Source organism: Drosophila ficusphila, unplaced genomic scaffold (assembly GCF_018152265.1).
Source record: "Drosophila ficusphila isolate 14025-0441.05 unplaced genomic scaffold, ASM1815226v1 contig_47, whole genome shotgun sequence".
NCBI lineage: Eukaryota > Metazoa > Arthropoda > Insecta > Diptera > Drosophilidae > Drosophila > Drosophila ficusphila.
The window spans coordinates 169,878-186,612 of record NW_025064388.1 but is presented as its reverse complement, the minus strand read 5'-3'; the positions used below and the strand labels follow the sequence as shown (position 1 = coordinate 186,612).

General features: G+C 39.1%; 1 protein-coding gene across 4 annotated transcripts in view; it reads left to right on the top strand.

The window, feature by feature from the left end:
* Positions 1–815: 815 nt before the first annotated feature.
* LOC108093518 (coiled-coil domain-containing protein 40) overlaps positions 816–16,735 on the top strand; it is a 96,411-nt gene continuing 80,491 nt past the window's right edge. For all 4 annotated transcript variants that reach the window (XM_043208427.1, XM_043208428.1, XM_043208430.1 and 1 more), the window contains exons 1-2: positions 816–1,686; positions 1,740–1,882. In XM_043208427.1, the coding sequence (XP_043064362.1) occupies positions 872–1,686; positions 1,740–1,882 (958 nt within the window). In that variant the 5' untranslated portion in view covers positions 816–871. The remainder of the gene's footprint in view (positions 1,687–1,739; positions 1,883–16,735) is intronic.

The following is a 16,735-nucleotide window of genomic DNA, read 5'->3' as shown; positions in this document are numbered from 1 at the left end:
GGCCTGCCAAAATTCGGTTTTTGATCAGATAAAAAAATCGATAGGTCATTGTAGGGAGAACTATATTTAGAACATGTAAAAATTTGATAGTGATCGGATCATTAGTTTTTGAGTTATCACTGCAGCAAATTCGGAAAATGCTGTTTCGAGAAAAACGCGTTTAAAGATAAAATGATCGCTTGCACTGTTATGAGAGCGGCTGCTCTTAAAATTGCTATAACTCAAAAACTATTTGAGATATCGATTTGAAATTTTAATATGTTTTTTTTTTTTAAAGGTGTAATGTACCGAAACTTACCCTTAAGTTAACAAAAAATTTTCTAGAGTTCAATGCTACAGGCGGAGCACAATAAATTTTTCCCAAGAAAACGTCAGGTCGCAAATAGCTGCGAAAGGCGCACAAAAACTTTGATTAGTGATAGAAATGACAGCAGTTGATTGACGCGATCACGCGTACGTGTGATGTTAAGATTCCGACTGGATAAACAACACATATGAAGATGGTGCACACAATCCTGATAGAAGGTGAAATATTACTAGTGGTTCATCTATCCCCGTGGTTCACCTATCCCCACTCTCCCCTACATAAATTATGTATTTCGTTCGACATATTTGAGGACTGCAAGGGTACATAAACTTCGGCTTGCCGAATCTAGCTTCCTTTCTTGTTTATTTTGTATTTGTGGCATTAATTAACATAAAAAGGGTAGTTTACCCTTATGATTCTGAACAGCTTATGTATGTAAAATCATCCATAGCAACCATTTTATTATTTTTGTCAAATATTTCTAGCATTCAGAAAATAAACACCTCACTTTACTAAAGGAGAAATATATATATATTTTTTTTTAATTAAAGTTTATTTATAAAAATGTCTTACACAGAGGATATCGATTCGTGTGATTTTGCGAATATTTCGGAGCTGGATTCTGGCTCGGCGCCAGAGCCAGAGCAACTGGCTCTTCTTCCCCCAAATCATCCGCTCTTGTGCAAGTTTCAAGAGTCTCTAAAGGATCATTTGTTAAGGACTAAACAAGACTTGGAAAATGAAATTGCCGAAATAAAGTACAACGTCAAACTAAAAGAGCACCGCCGGGAAGAGCAAGGGTTGGCTTTGTATGAAATGCAGCAAAAAATGGCATCCCAGGAAGAACAAATTAAAGAAATATCTTCGGTAATTGAAAAGCACTTGAAATCTCGTGAAATAGAAGAATTTATTTCAAAAAATTTAAAACAAGAATACGAAGAAAAAATTAAGCTCACCAATTCTAAAAAAACGATATATCATGAAAGAATGGCTGAACTAGAAGATTTACAAAGCTTGGGCAGTAATATTAAAAAATGGACTTACGAAGTAGAGAATGAAGTAAAAAATGCTAAACGCATTGTGAGCAGAGATGAACAGCTACAAAAGCAGCTGTCTCAAGAAAAGCGAAAGTCGGATATACTCTTTTACCGCCTTGACATGGAAGTTAAAAAAAGAGAGTCGGAGAAATTTTCAATTTGTGAAGAAGAAGCTGCAATGAAAGAAATTGTCAATATCTTAAATATGAGCATAGCTAACGCTAATACAGACCTAGAGGTTTTACAAAATGAACATAAACGTCTTACACAAGCATGGAGTGAAGTGATTATTGCAATTCAGTTGAGAGACAACATTTTATTTCAAGTTCAGGATACAATAGGGTAAGAATCGGTAAAGGCTTATAACATTTATTTTTAAAGTGGTCTCTTTTTAGAAAATACAGGGAGTCAATAAAACTTAATTTGGCCGGAATAGAATCTGTTAAAAAACAAATTGGAAAGGAAATGGAACTAAATAAAAAACTGGAATCATTCAAACAACGTTTGGCTGACGATACTTATCTATTAAGACGGGATTGTACGTATTTTGATAAGTATATAATCATGTACCATACTAAAATTTATGTTTCTATTATGTGATTAATAACAAAATAAGTTATCCCTTCCATATCCTAACAGTTATCCCTTTAATAAATACATTATATGTATTATAAAATAACTTTTCATAATATCCTTGCATTCGCAACTCAGTGAAAGAGACACCTCAGACTCCATAAAGTATTTATATTCTTGATATTCACGTTCTAAATCGTAATACGTCCGTATGTTTGTCCGTCTATCCAACAGTCTGTTTCTATATAAACTAGTCTCTCAGTTTTAAAGCTATCATATTGAAACTTTACCAAAAGTTGTGTAGCTATTGCACGCAGTATATAAGTCGGAGTAGGCCGAATCGCGCGACTATATCGGATAGTTCCCATTCGAGAGACCGAAAAAAAAATGTTCACACCGTTGTTTTTCATCAAATCCACTTGATTTCTTCCAAATGGTGTTTTTTAAGTACTATCGAATTTGGAATTCAATTTTATCAAAGTCGGATAACTATATCATATAGGTGCCATAGGAAAGATTGAAAAATCTTTATAGAATTAACGAAAATTAACGGAAAACAATAAACGAAGCTAGCTTCGGCGAGCCGAAGCTTATAGATCCTCGCAGTCATGAAATATGTGTATCGAAGCTAAGTCGAATTTTCCATATTTATGATGATTTTTCATATTTTTATGATATTTTTTTCCTCGATTCAAGGATATCTAAAAAACTCGGTGTTCTAAAAATCATGCTCGAGGGATAAAAAGAAAGTCGTTATCATTTTTTTGCGACTATTTCCATATATTTTTGATCTTTCCTATGGCAGTTATACGATATAGTTGTCCGATTTTTATGAAATGAAATTCAAAATCCGATAGTAGTTAAAAAACACTATCTGAAAGAAACCAAGTCGATATGATCAAAACAACCTTTTTTTATACCTTTGCAATTTTAATCAGAAGTTTGCAACACTGTGAAGGAGACACCTCAGTCACCATAAACTATATATATTCTTGATCAGCATCACCATCTGAATCGAAATATGTATGTACGTCTGTACGTTTGTCTGTCTGTCCGTCTGTCCTCCTGTCGGTTTCTATGTAAACTAGTCTCTCAGTTTTAAAGCTATCTTGCTGAAACTTTGTCAAAAGGTGTGTAGTTATTGCACGCAGTATACAAGTCGGAACGGCCGGATCGGCCGGGTCGGCCGGATCGGCCGACTATATCAGATAGCTCCCATACGAGAGAATGAAATAAAAAATTCTCACGCCGTTATTTTTGATCGGATCGACTTGATTTCTTCCAGATGGCGTTTTCTAACTACTGTTGAATTTCGGATTTAATTTTATCAAAATCGGATAACTCTATTATATAGCTGCCATAGGAGAGATCGAAAAATATATATAGAATTAATGGAAATAACAACTTTTATATTGAGAAAAAAGTTTCATACAAATCGGACAACTATATCATATAGCTGCCATAGGGAAGATCGAAAAATATAAATATAAATAATCAAAAAAATTATAACGCTGTTGTCTTTTATCCCACGACCGGGTTTTTAAGAACATCGATTTTTTGAATACCTTTTTAATGATAAAAAAAACTTAATAAAAATCGGACAACTATATCATATTGCTATCATAGGAAAGATCGAAAAATCTATATAGAATTAACGGGAAAAATGATAAAATCGTTGTTTTTCATCAAAAAGCTTAATTTTTAAAACATAATTAATTTTCATAAAAATCGGACGCTTATACCATATTGCTGTCATATGAACGATACTAAGACTATACCTACACATCTCTTTAGACGCCTTTCTCCACGTAAACGCATCACAAATATATATTTTAGTTTAAAGTAATAATTTCCCCACCGTGCGCAACATGATAGTTGCTTAACTGTCACATTTTTTTTATTACGGTGTTTATTGAATTTTCTCTCCATGAGACTGACGACAAGTATTCAAATCTTAGCCTAATACATATAAATAATTAGTTAACTGGGTGGGGTGATCTCTTCGCCGTAGTCGTTTGTGGATAGTGTTCCAGGTAGAAGACCGCCTATTTGGATGAGCCTTTAGCTTGATCGTATACTTTGCTTTTACATTGTCGATTTCCCCTTTAACCGATCCCACGTTTAAACACCACGGTGCACCATTTATACTATAGTTCTCAGTATCTTTGATTGGACTCTCTGGATTACTTCTAGGTTACTAACGCTTGCGTCCCCCAATAGCTCGAGCCATATTTCCAAATTGGTTTGAGAACTGAATCGTACAGAAGTACCTTGTACTTTATTTAAGCAGAGAACGGTCATTAACCCATTGTAGGTTTGTTGCCTTTAATTTTAATTGTGTTCTCTTGGCTTCGATGTGCCTTCTCAAAGTAAGCTGTCTATCAAAGTGGACTCCAATATTCGTTACTTCCTTTGTTTGTAGAATATGAATGTTGTTTACAGATGGTGGGGGCCAAGTTTGTTTATTTAGGGTAAAGGTGACGTGTTTGCACTTTTGCTCGTTAATCTTTATCCAATAATTCTAGCCATATCTGAGATGAGGTGTTACATATTGGGTTGCTCTTATGGGGCACTTAGATCGACTTAAAAGCTGGGACTTGTCTGGCTTAAGAGTCATAGCGAAGACAGACTTTTTCCGTTATTGTGAATAATAGCCCCAATTCATCATGCTGTTGAATATCGTTGTGAGAAGATTTACTGCACAGTTCGGCAATTTCATAATCATTTCAGGGGAGATTAAATCATGTCCTGGCGCTTCCTTTTTTCTTGAGCCTCTATCACTCTTATCTGGAGTGTTGTTTGTTAGAAGCACAAAGCTATTGTTTACTAGATGGGCAGCAAATATATTTGCACTCTCTTCATTGCTGCAAGCCTCTCCTGTTTGTGTATGTAATGGCGTCTCGCTTTCGATTGGTGGACATATACTCGATTTTGCTTTCCACAGTGGATATCGTCTGCTGTTTGGGGAGAGATTCTGTAAGTATAATAGAATAATTGAGAACGATTATTTTCATCTTCTGGGGCTGTGCGTAGAAGATAGTTGGCTGTTTTAAGCCGCTCCTTCGAGGCAGGCGATCTGTGGGCTTGCCACTTCCTCCGAAGCCTTCTTTTATTGCGTAGCAGTTCGTTGATATGCCCAGAAGCTCGACTGTTGCTAAAATTATAATTAAAATTACAAGCCCATATAGTAGGTGTGGAGTGTTGAGCAGCTAGTGACATAACAGACACTAGTGCTTCAACTGAGCTATCAATCTCTTCTTTTTGGTACATGTTTGGGAAGCCATCAATATGGATACTTACATACTTTCAGTATTTACGCCAATTTGTTTTACTGGAAGTTAGAAGAATGGTTCGTTTTGAATGGTCGTATGGATGGTCGTAGCGAAGAAGTAAAATGGGCGAATGATCCGATGAAGGATCTGCTAAGTGTTCCACATGAACATGACCTCTAGGCACTCTTATTGTGATGGCAAAATCCATCAGGTCAGGCTTCTTATTAGGATCTGTTAGCCAATATGTAGGCTTACCTTGAGATATAAGGTCAAGCTTGTTTCTTGGTGTTATTACAGCGTTGTACAGCTTTCATCCTTGGTTGGTGAGTCGGGAGCCCCAATGGGGGTGTTTTGCATTGTCAACAGCCGCTATAAAGCGTAGGTGACCGGCACTCTAGATCAAAGAACTGTACAAAATCATCTTCGGAAATGGAAAAGCGTGGTGGGCAGTATACAGCGGATAGGTTTAATCAACTAATTTGGGTATTGATGTGAATTAATGTAGCTTGTAAATAGGCTGTTGCGTATGATGGCAACTTATATTGCCTGATGCGTTTCTTGATCAGTATGCCAGTGGCGCCAGGAGCCTTGCCATCAGGATGTTTTGTTTTATAAAATGTATAGCCATTAAGGTGAAAATAATTTTTGTTTGTTAGGTGAGTCTCTTATATAAGCATGGCGTCAATGTCATTCTGATCTAGGAACAGCGAGAGCTCGTATTTTTGCTGTGAAATGCCGTTCGCATTCCAGAAACATATTTTTAAGGAAACCTTCTAAACAGTGTTGTTTGATTAATAACTCCAGAAGGAGATTTTGAGAGCGCATATGTTTCTGCAGCGTTTGCTGTATTGCTACCATTGTGTTGGTTATAGTTACCAGCATTGCTTTTACGCCATTTTGTTTGAATTGTATGTTTAAAGTCGTTTGTTGGCCAGTAGTATCTTAAATCTTGTTGCCGCACTGTATCAGCAGTTGTTGGCCGACCGGTCAGCTTAGATACTGAGGCGTTAGTCCCGTTGTTGTTACTTAACGCCTGTGCCGGATCGCGGGTTTATTGTATATGGGATAGCTCCCATACGAAAGATTGAACAAAAAATTATTATATTATATTATATATATTTTTCGATCTTTTTAATGGCAGCTATACGATATAGTTTTCCGATTTTTATAAAATTTGAAAAGTTCTGAAAGAAATCAAAAGTCGATATGATCAAAAACGACGGAGTAAAAGTTTTTTTTTAATCTTTCGTATGGGAGTTATCCGATATAGTCGTCCGATCCGGCCCGTTCCGACGTATAGAGTATACTGAGTGCATTACTAATCAATCTTACATAGCAGTATTTGTACATTTTTCTTTAGAGGCGGGTCCTTTGAAGCTTGGTAGAAAGACAAGACCTGAACTTTGACACTAACTCAAACTTCGTTGGTGGTATTAACAAATAAAGGGAGTTATAAAAAAATTCACTCACAAAAACTGTTTGTGTAGCATAGTGAACATCAGAAAAGAGAAATTTCAAAGAGCGAGGGAGGGAGAGAGTGGGAGAGAATATCCAAATATATTCACAACATTTTTTGCGAATATAACAGTACAAAAAACAGATAGGAAATTAGCTTATTGTATGCTTAGTTCCTTACTCAGGAAAATGTACAACATTTTCTGGCAGTACAACAGTACAAAATTTATGTTTTTAATTAAGTCTGAATGATCAATATGTCGAGTTACAGCGTTTTAAACAACCGTATTTGGACGTATTTTCACGTATAAAAATACTTTGAATCGATTTTGCCGAAGACGTTATTTTGAAAGTCGGTGAACATCAGAACTCAAAACCTACTGAGCCGATCCTCTTCAAATTTTTAACACAAATTCTCAATATAAATACGCAGGTAATCAGGAAAAGTTTTTTTTAATTTTTAATTTTTTTCTATTTTTAAAAAATAAATTAACAGCGATTTTTTAAGCTGAAATCGTACTTTTCACTTTCAAGTGCTCCTGAAAATAGACAAAAAATAAATTTAAAAAAACTCTTCCTGATTACCTCGGAAAATTTATTATCTTTACAACGCATATCACATTTTATTTTAAAGATGATTCGTTAACGCCCTATGATGTTCACCGCAAAACAACTTTTTCTTAAGGCGCTTCGGAAGATTAACCGCCATAGGCTTATTTCTTAATATTTTTTAATAATTTTTTTTTTCTAATACTCTTCAAAAGTTAAACAAAAACATGTAATTAAGCTCAAAAAAATAAACTTACTCATTTCGCCTCAAAAAAAGAGCAAACATGGCACTTTTTTTGGCCTTTAAAACCTTACCCCCTCCCTTAAAGTTTTTAACTTTGTATACCTTTGCAGAGCAAAAGGGTATTTTAATTTCAGTCAGAAGTTTGCAATGCAGTGAGGAGACACCTCAGTCCCCAAGTACATATATTTTTGATCAGCATCACGAGCAGAGTCGGAATACGTCTCTACGTCTGTCCGTTTGTCCGTCTGTCTGGTTTTCTTTAAGCAAGTCTCTTTCAGTTTTAAAGCTATCTTGCTGAAACTTTACCAAATTTAGGATAAACATTTTTAGAATATTAAATTTTTAAACAACTCATGTCACATGAACAATAGTCGAAAATATACATAAATTAATAGAAAGATCGGCATAGCTTCGATGTGGTTTAGCCTTTATGTATTGTTGTAATTTAGCTTGAGTAGAATAGTTTTATTACAGAGATAATTGATACAGAGATTAAGCTTTACACATCCGTTGGCGATAGAGGTGGAAGGAAGAAGAAGGAGGCATTAGACATTACATTAGACTTTACTATCGATAGTTCGGTATGCGATACCGTGCCAATTGCATTTCCAATACTTCCCCTCAATTGGTAAGGTGTTGATCGACTAGACGCATACCCAAGGCCGTCTTGCAGGTATTGTGTTTTGAAGCGCTGAGTCCCTTTGTCAATATGTCTGCTGGCATCTCGGTCGTTGGAGTGTAGTTTACTGAAATAGTTCCTTCTTCAACCAGCTCTCGGATGAAATGGTGGCGGATGTCAACATGCTTGGTGCGTTTGTGGAATACGGGGTTGCGTGTAAGTTGGCCAGCTCCTTGGTTGTCATTGTAGATGATGGTCGTCTTCAGTTGGCCCAAAATTTCTTGTAGAAAGCTTCTGAGATGAACAGCTTCCTTTGAGGAGTCAGACAGAGCCATATACTCTGCTTCCGTGCTCGACAATGCAACCGTCCGTTCCTTCCGGCATTCCCAGGATATTACTGCACCTGCGAACTTAAAAGCAAAACCTGAAAAAGATCTGCGATCGTCAATGTTGGCAGCCCAGTCAGCATCGGCGTAGCCTACAAGGTCTTTGCCACTTCGTTTGTAAACCAGGCAATAGCCCTGAGTACCCTTTAGGTAACGTAATACCCTTTTCGCAGCAATCCAATGTTGTTTTCCAAAGTTTGTATTGTATTGACTCAGGGCACTTACTGCAAATGCAATATCAGGGCTCGTTGATACTGCCAACCACATTAGGGCTCCTATTAAACTCTGATACGGCACGTTGGAAACTTCTTCTTTCTCGGTTTCGGTTTTTGGACACATTTCGGTTGACAGTTTCTCATTCGTGTTGATCGGTGTGTTTACGGGCTTACAATTCTCCATATTGAACCGTTTGAGAATGTCTGCAACATATTTCGGCTGACCCATGGTAAATTCTGTTTTGTCCTTGTTTTGTTTAAATTCGATGCCCAAGCAATACGATAGTTTGCCCAAATCTTTCATCTGGAACTTGTTGGACAATTCGCGCTTCAACTGTAAAAGCATTTGGGTGTTATTGGTCGCAATTATGAGGTCATCTACATAAAGCGATACGATCAGGATTCCGTTTTGTTCGTTCTTCAGGTACACGCATTGGTCGGCAGCGAGTGGCTTAAGGTTCAGTTCTTTGAGCTTACTATCTAGCTTTTTATACCACTGGCGTCCGCTCTGCTTTAAGCCATATAGAGCCTTTTTAGCTTACACACTTTTTCAGGTCCATACATTTCTTTCTCTTTAGCAGTCAAGATTTCCTGGAATTCAGGTGGAATGCTGATGTAAAGTTCTTCCTCAATTTCTCCATTCAAATAGGCGCTGTTGAAGTCAAATTGATGAAGATCCAGTCCGAGTTCCGCAGCTAGTGCTATTACAATTCGAATCGAGCTCATTCTGGACACTGGGGAGTAGGTCTCATCGTAGTCAATTCCTTCGCGTTGGGTGAATCCTTTAGCAACCAGGCGAGCTTTACGGCAATTTACCCTTCCGTCAGGTAAATACTTTGTTCGAAGGACCCATTTCGTTTCGATAACCCTTTGTTCTTTCTGGCGATCAACAACTTCCCAGGTATTGTTCATTTTCAATGACCTGTACTCGTTTATTAATGCCTCCTTCCATTCAATGGCATTTGTACCTTTGAGTGCTGCGCTCGCAGTTAGTTCCTTTGGGTTCGTTGCAAGTGAAGTAGCTTCGCAGAACACATCTTCTTGGTCGGACTCAAACTGCTGATTAGGTGTGTCGATCTGGTCTGCAAGTATTTGATTGTAAATTAATCTGGGTCTTCCTGGTTTACCTGTTAACTGCTTCCTTGGCCTTCCACGACCACGTTTTACTGGCTGTCTATCGTCTGGCTCATTGTCCTCTGACTCGGGATCTTCTGGTTGGATACATTCGTTGTCATCTTGGTCACTTTCTGGTTGATTTTCTGCTACCGGCTCAATGTTGACATCGATCTGAGGTTCAATGAACTCTTCGAACTTATACTCGTGCCCAAATAGATTTGTGAAAAGACGTCTCGGCTTTTGATTAACATTTGACTTTCCACATCGTACAGCCTGTAAGCTTTGGCATCGGTGCAGTATCCAACGAATACACATTTTTTGGATTTTGAGCTGAACTTGCTTTTCGATCGTTTGTCCAGTGTATATGCAATTTGACCAAATTTTTGCATATGCCTTACAATTGGGACGCGATTGTTCCACAGCTTAAAGGGCGTTTCTCCACATAGGCTTCTTGAAGGACATCTGTTTCTTATGTAGTTTGCTGTGTTTACTGCTTCAGCCCAGTAGCTCGGAGGAAGTGCGGCCTGCAACATCAGGCAGCGAGCCATTTCAACAAGGGTCCGGTTCTTACGTTCGGCTGTACCATTTTGTTGAGGAGTATATTCTACGGAATACTCGTGCTTTAGTCCCTGGGCTGCAAGATAACTTTTGAACTCATTATTAGTGTATTCTGTACCGTTATCTGACCTGATTGTTTTGATCTTCTTTCCAGTTCGCCGTTCAACATAGTTTTTGAATTCCTTAAATTTCTGGAACACTTCAGACTTTCTTTTGATCGTGTAGAGCTCGCACCATTTTGAGAAATCATCAATGAATGTCAAAATGTAGCGGCTGCCGCCATGGCTATTTGTACGCATGGGACCGCATACGTCGCTGTGGACTAATTCTAGTACGTCTCCTGCTCTTGAATTTGATACTGGGAACGGCTTTTGGGACTGCTTCCCCTTGATACATACTTCGCAAATTGGAAGAGTCTCCTTGAGGTTTACTTTGGCTCCTTGTACTTTACCTTTTCTTATTAGTTCTTTTAGGTCCGGCTCATTGAGGTGGCCGAAACGTTCATGCCATTCTTTGATACTGTTTTGCTTACCTTCAGTGATCTGGCTGCATTCGAGTTTTTCTTCTAACTGGTATAAGTCCAATTTGCGAGGAACGGTGAACACTATTTCTCCTCCTGTAGCTCTAATTATTTCAGCTTTCTCCTTCTTGAAAACAATATTGTAGCCGTGATCACATATTTTTGAGACCGATAAGAGATTGGTGCTTAAGTCCGGCACATAGAGCGTGTTCTTCAGGCTGGCGGTGAACTTTTTTGTTTGGCGAGAACTGCACGGATCCATATCCTTTTATGTCTGTGGCCTCATCATTTGCCAGTTTGAGTTTCGGGCCTTCTGCATGCTCAAGATTCACGAACATATTTTCTTGTGAGCACATGTGTGACGTTGCTCCAGAGTCTAGACACCAGCTACTGCAATCACTGCTTGTATGATGAGCTGCGTTTACGTACATGCTATCATTCTGGTTCTTTATTGGCTTCGACCTGCAATCAGCTGCACGGTGACCTGCAGTTGTAACATCTAAACTTAAACTTTCTATTAGTGCCTGATTCTTGCGGATTGCTGTTATTATACTTCTTGTGTGCCAATAATGCTCCGGGCGTCAACTCGCTTTGATTTCTGTTTCTCGCCTCGTATTCGTCTAAAAACTTTATTTTCAGTGCCTCCGTTGAGATTAAGTTTTCCTGCGTTTCAATCGCGATTCGAAACTGTTCATATTCCTCAGGTATACTGTACAGTATCAAAATGGTTAACAGATCGTCAATATTCATGAGATCAACTTCGTTTATTTTGTCTACTAAATCGGAAAACATATCTATGTGGCTTCTCATGTCTCCGCCTGCATTCATTTTTAGTAGGATCAGTGATTTCAACAGTGCGGCTTTACGGGCTGGTCCCGTTGACTGGTAAGTGCTATGCAGCTTCTTCCTTACATCGTTTGAAGTTTCGCAGTTTCTTGTGTGCCTTAGTTCCGATGTTGACATGGCCAAAATGAGATCGGACTTAGCCTTTGCATCTTCGTTTATCCACTGCGTGAAATTTGTTTCGGGTTTTAAATGAGTCCCGTTCACATATTTCCACGAGTCGTTCTTGACTAACAGGGCCTGCATTTGTATTTTCCACGTATCGAAATTATCCTTGCCCAAAGGCTCTATGCGTATACTTGCAATACTCATTTTTCTTTACAATTTCCGTTTAGTTTTGCTACACAAGCAACTGGTTCACGAAGCTACACAAGCAACTGGTTCACGGAGCTACACAAGCAACTGGTTCACGAAGCTACACAAGCAACGAATACCCTTCCTTTTAGTTTTGCTACACAAGCAACGAATACTCTTCCTTTTAGTTTTTGCTACACAAGCAACTAGTTCACGAAGCTACACAAGCAACGAATACTCTTCCTTTTAGTTTTTGCTACACAAGCAAATGGTTCACGAAGCTACACAAGCAACGAACACTGTTCTTCTCTCTATCACCAATTTGACGCCTTCAGTCTCATTTCCAGAAGTCTCAAATTTTTGCACATGTGTATGTGTGTGTATGTGCGCGTTGGCAATTTCACCACAAATTGAAATTTGCCATTTAATCTCACTCGTTCTTCAATATCTTCTGCTAACTATTTTCTGGCGCAGTGGAAGGGTGCTGCGGCCCATAACCTGTTGTAATTTAGCTTGAGTAGAATAGTTTTATTACAGAGATAATTGATACAGAAATTAAGCTTTACACATCCGTTGGCGATAGAGGTGGAAGGAAGAAGAAGGAGGCAGTACGATCGTTAGAGAAGGTACATTAGACTTTACTATCGATAGTTCGGTATGCGATACCGTGCCAATTGCATTTCCAATATGTATTTTGTTCAACATATTTGATGACTGCAGGGGTATATAAGCTTTGGCTCGCCGAAATTAGCTTCCTGTCTTGTTAATTGTTATTTTTTATCATTTTGACATTGCAAAGTTTTTTTATTACAGTAGTTCTGGTAAATTGCCTATATTGTCTGTCAAAAATTATAGAAAGTGTGACCAAACTGATTTATATGGCAAACTTGACGAGAAAAAAAATTAAATTAAAGAGATTGTCGGATTATTATAAACTGGATGTTGTTTTTTTGATGTGTTTGTTGAGCATAGATTGAATACATTTTTACGTATATTAAATAAATACGTTATATACTTTAACGCTACGGGGAATTAACTACCTCGACCCAACTGCATATATTGAACTCTCTATCTGAGCTTAGAACTCCCCATCCACCCTGTTCCTCTGATAAAGTCAAGAAGCTTTTTTGGGTCGATGCTTCCGAAGGTCCCAAGTGCAGGGGACTGAAAACCAAGGGTTCTACTTCTCAGTCTGCTTAAAGCTGGGCAGTAAGAAATTGTGTGTAGGGAGGTTTCACCCTCGTTATCACAGAATCTGCACGTCTTGTTGTTAACAATTCCTATGTTACATAGGTGACTTCTTAGTCTACAATGTCCGGTTAATATGCCGGTAATTACCCTAAGTGATTTCTTTCCTACTGGTATAAGTTTCTTGAACCTTTTTTAGTTTGGCTTGTCTTTGGCCTGATGTGCTCTTCCAGCAGGCATGCTCATGTGCACCTCTTCCTTTCTCAGATAACACTGTGCGACAAAATTTAACAAAATCTTAGTTTAAGTTACTTTTTTGATTGTTTTCGGTTAAGGTGCATAAATTATGCACAAAAATATCTATGTCACCTTTTAAGTGATACGATTTCTTTTTTCATGGTAAATTACTCTAGCTGCGCTTTTGATCCCGGTACTGAGAGCAAGAGTGCGAGAGTATAGAGCTGGGAGAAAAAAATTTTAAAGCATTGTGATAAAAGCCTAACGGTATATTTGCTTAATACATTTTAATTAATAGATATTGAACTTGCATGAACGCTTATAACGGTGAAAAAAATATTTTCCCAATATGTGATTATAAGGCTTTGCAATATGCAAAAACGCGCGTTTTTGGGACATTTGAGTGTGCGTAAAAGCTGATTGGCTATTGATATTAAAAAATCCACAAACTTATATTCTTATTTTTTATTAGTAGAAGTGAAAAATAAGAAAAAATCAACTTAAACATTTTTTTGTCGCACAGTGTAATCTTTGATTGTGTATCTGCCTATGCCATAATAAGGCTCGGGTCCTATAAGGAGACTTTCTGCTTCTAGTTTGGATAGCCTGTCGGCTAGTTCGTTTCCGTATATGTTCTTATTTCCTGGGATCCATCTTAGCGACAGCCTCTTGTTGCTGCCCAGAAGGTTTAACTATGACCTTACTTCTCTAACCAGCTTTGAGGTAGTTTTACTACCCCAGAGCGCAGTAATATTCGCTGGTCTGTCCGAGAGGAAAGCAATGTGCTTGTTTGTGTACCCAACCCTCATTTTGAGCTCTGCACACCTATGGCACATACCTCAGCTTGAAATATGCCGGTGTATTGGCCTAAAGATTTATGGTATTGATTCGTGGTCCTATTACTCCAAGGCAACAAGCGTTAGGGCCCTGTCCGTATACCACGCTATGGTGTGACTTGCCATGTAATGTCCATTCCTTCTTGTTGCTCAAATGAGCGGAAATATTCTTTTCGAAGATGATTTATACTGTCATTTCGTCTCTGTGATGTGAACTTAAGGGAAGTTCGACTTGTAGTTTTACTGCATCTGTAGAGCTGACGATGCGGCTACTACCGCTTCCCTCATAAGTGATTCTTAACAGGGTGGCTTTCCGCTGTAGCTCTAATACGCAGTGGAGCGGAGTGAGAACTTTCAGTGCCGAACTAAGAACTTCCCAATTGCTCATGTCATTCATACCCACGCCAATTGTTGCAGCTTTTGTGGTTGGTTTTGTGCGGTAATCAGCTGCGCTCTTTTACCTCAAGCTACTGAACCATAGGTGAGTATTGGCCTCACAATCATAAGGTATATCCATCTGATGATTTGGGGTGAGGTCCCCCATGATTTACTTGCAATTTTCCAACAAATGAAGTGCGCCCTGAGGCACTTGTCAACTATCTTTTGCATGTGGGTTGTAAACGTTAGTTTCTTGTCGAAGGTTAAGCCGAGGTACTTAACATCCCGGCTTATTGCTATGGGAGTACCTAGTAGAATGATTTATCTCATCTCTGCAGCTTATACTTCTTAGTAAATGGAACAATGACTGTTTTAGAGGGGTTGAGGTTAAGCCCAACTTCCCTACAACAATCAAGCGTTATCTGGAGTACGAGTTGGACTGTGCCACAAAGCATTTCTTCGAATTACCCTCTGGCCACTATTACTATGTCATCGGCAAAGCCATGACATTGAATTCTTTTATCAGTGAATTTCCTTAGTAGTTCATCTACTAGTAGGCTCACAGTAGAGGAGATAAAACTCCACCTTGTGGACACCCTCTGCTTGTTGCAACGGTCATCGCGCTATTGCCAATTGGCAGGGCTCCAATCCACTTTCAAGATGTTGCATCAATATTTTTTCTAGTGAGCCATTGCCAAAGTCTCCCTCTATATAAAACGGCGCAGTTTGCAACTTCTTTGTTGTCTATTCCCCCTTCAAGAGTATGGCATAATTGGTACAGTGCTGTGTCTGTTGAATGTTTTGTTCTGTAGGCGTGCTGCGTGGATTGCAGCGGATAGTCTTTGAGAACTGTGCTCCTTAAATGGTAGTTTACCAGTTTTTCCAATGTTTTGAGACAAAACGAAGTCGAACTGATAGGTCTGAAAGACTTGGGGTTGGTGATATCTTTGGGTTGTGTCCAATTGCTAGGCTGCTGTAGGAATGATGGTGAGATGCCATTCAGACCTGGTGATTTAAATGGTTGGAGCGACTAGAGACTTGGCGATTGCCCAGTCCCTTGCGCTTGGTCTAGGACGTCTCAGAGTGGACACAACCTCCACTGGGGTGGACGCACCCTCCGCTAGGGGTGAGCTCCCAGGGACATGTGTTTCAAAAAGTAATGCTAGTTTATCCCTATCATCGGCAGTGTAGGTACCTTTCTTCAGGGCTAGATTAGTTTCTAGTGCGGTTTTGGCCATAGCCTTGTGCAATCTTGCTCCTTCCTGGGCTGTTCTGATTGCCTCACAGAAGTCATAATAGGTCTTCCGTTCTTTCCGATCTCTTTGTTCCCGAGCATCAGGCTTTGCCTATATTGTCCCCAGTTTTCCTCGACGTTTTTTCTCTACTGAAGAGCCGGCGGGTGGAGCTACGGAGCTAGGCTGGCGTTCCACCAAGGGCCGTCTCTTTATTTTTTCTGTCTGTCAAGAGGGCACTGTCCTCAAAGGCGTTGGCTATTTTCTCGCAGAAGTTACCCACTACTTGATATAATACTAAGGATTGTCTGGGTATACCTGATGGCTCGTTAGAGAGATTGAGTTCGAGAGAGAACCTGAACCAATCCCAGTTAGTTTTCTTGGGGTTCTTTTTGGGGGCGCCCTAGCAATGTTGAAGTCTATTTTAAATCTAATGATTCGGTGATTCAACATTGATACCTCTGACGACATATGCCAGTTCTTAATAAGTGGTCCTAGAGACCTGATCATTAGAGTTATGTCTAGAACCTTCTCTCTTACCATAGTAATGAAGGTCTGTGTGGAACCGACATTGCCGATTTCTAGGTTACTATTTATAATATGAGCTGCTCAACTCTGTTGTCGACGTCGGTGCTTCCCCATGTCAAGTGATGTGCATTAGCGTCCCATCCTATGATAAGGGGCATCTTCTTTTTTCTGTAGCACTCCACTAGTCCGATGATTTCCGGTGGTGGGCATGTTGCATCCCCAGCAAATGGCTTTTGCTGTGCCGCTTAGCGCAACCGCGACACAGAGTCGTGAGGGGAAGAGGGGTGTGTGAGGCTACAATTTAAAGACGGTGAGTCAACTCGACCCGTCTGGTGGCCTCAGCTAACC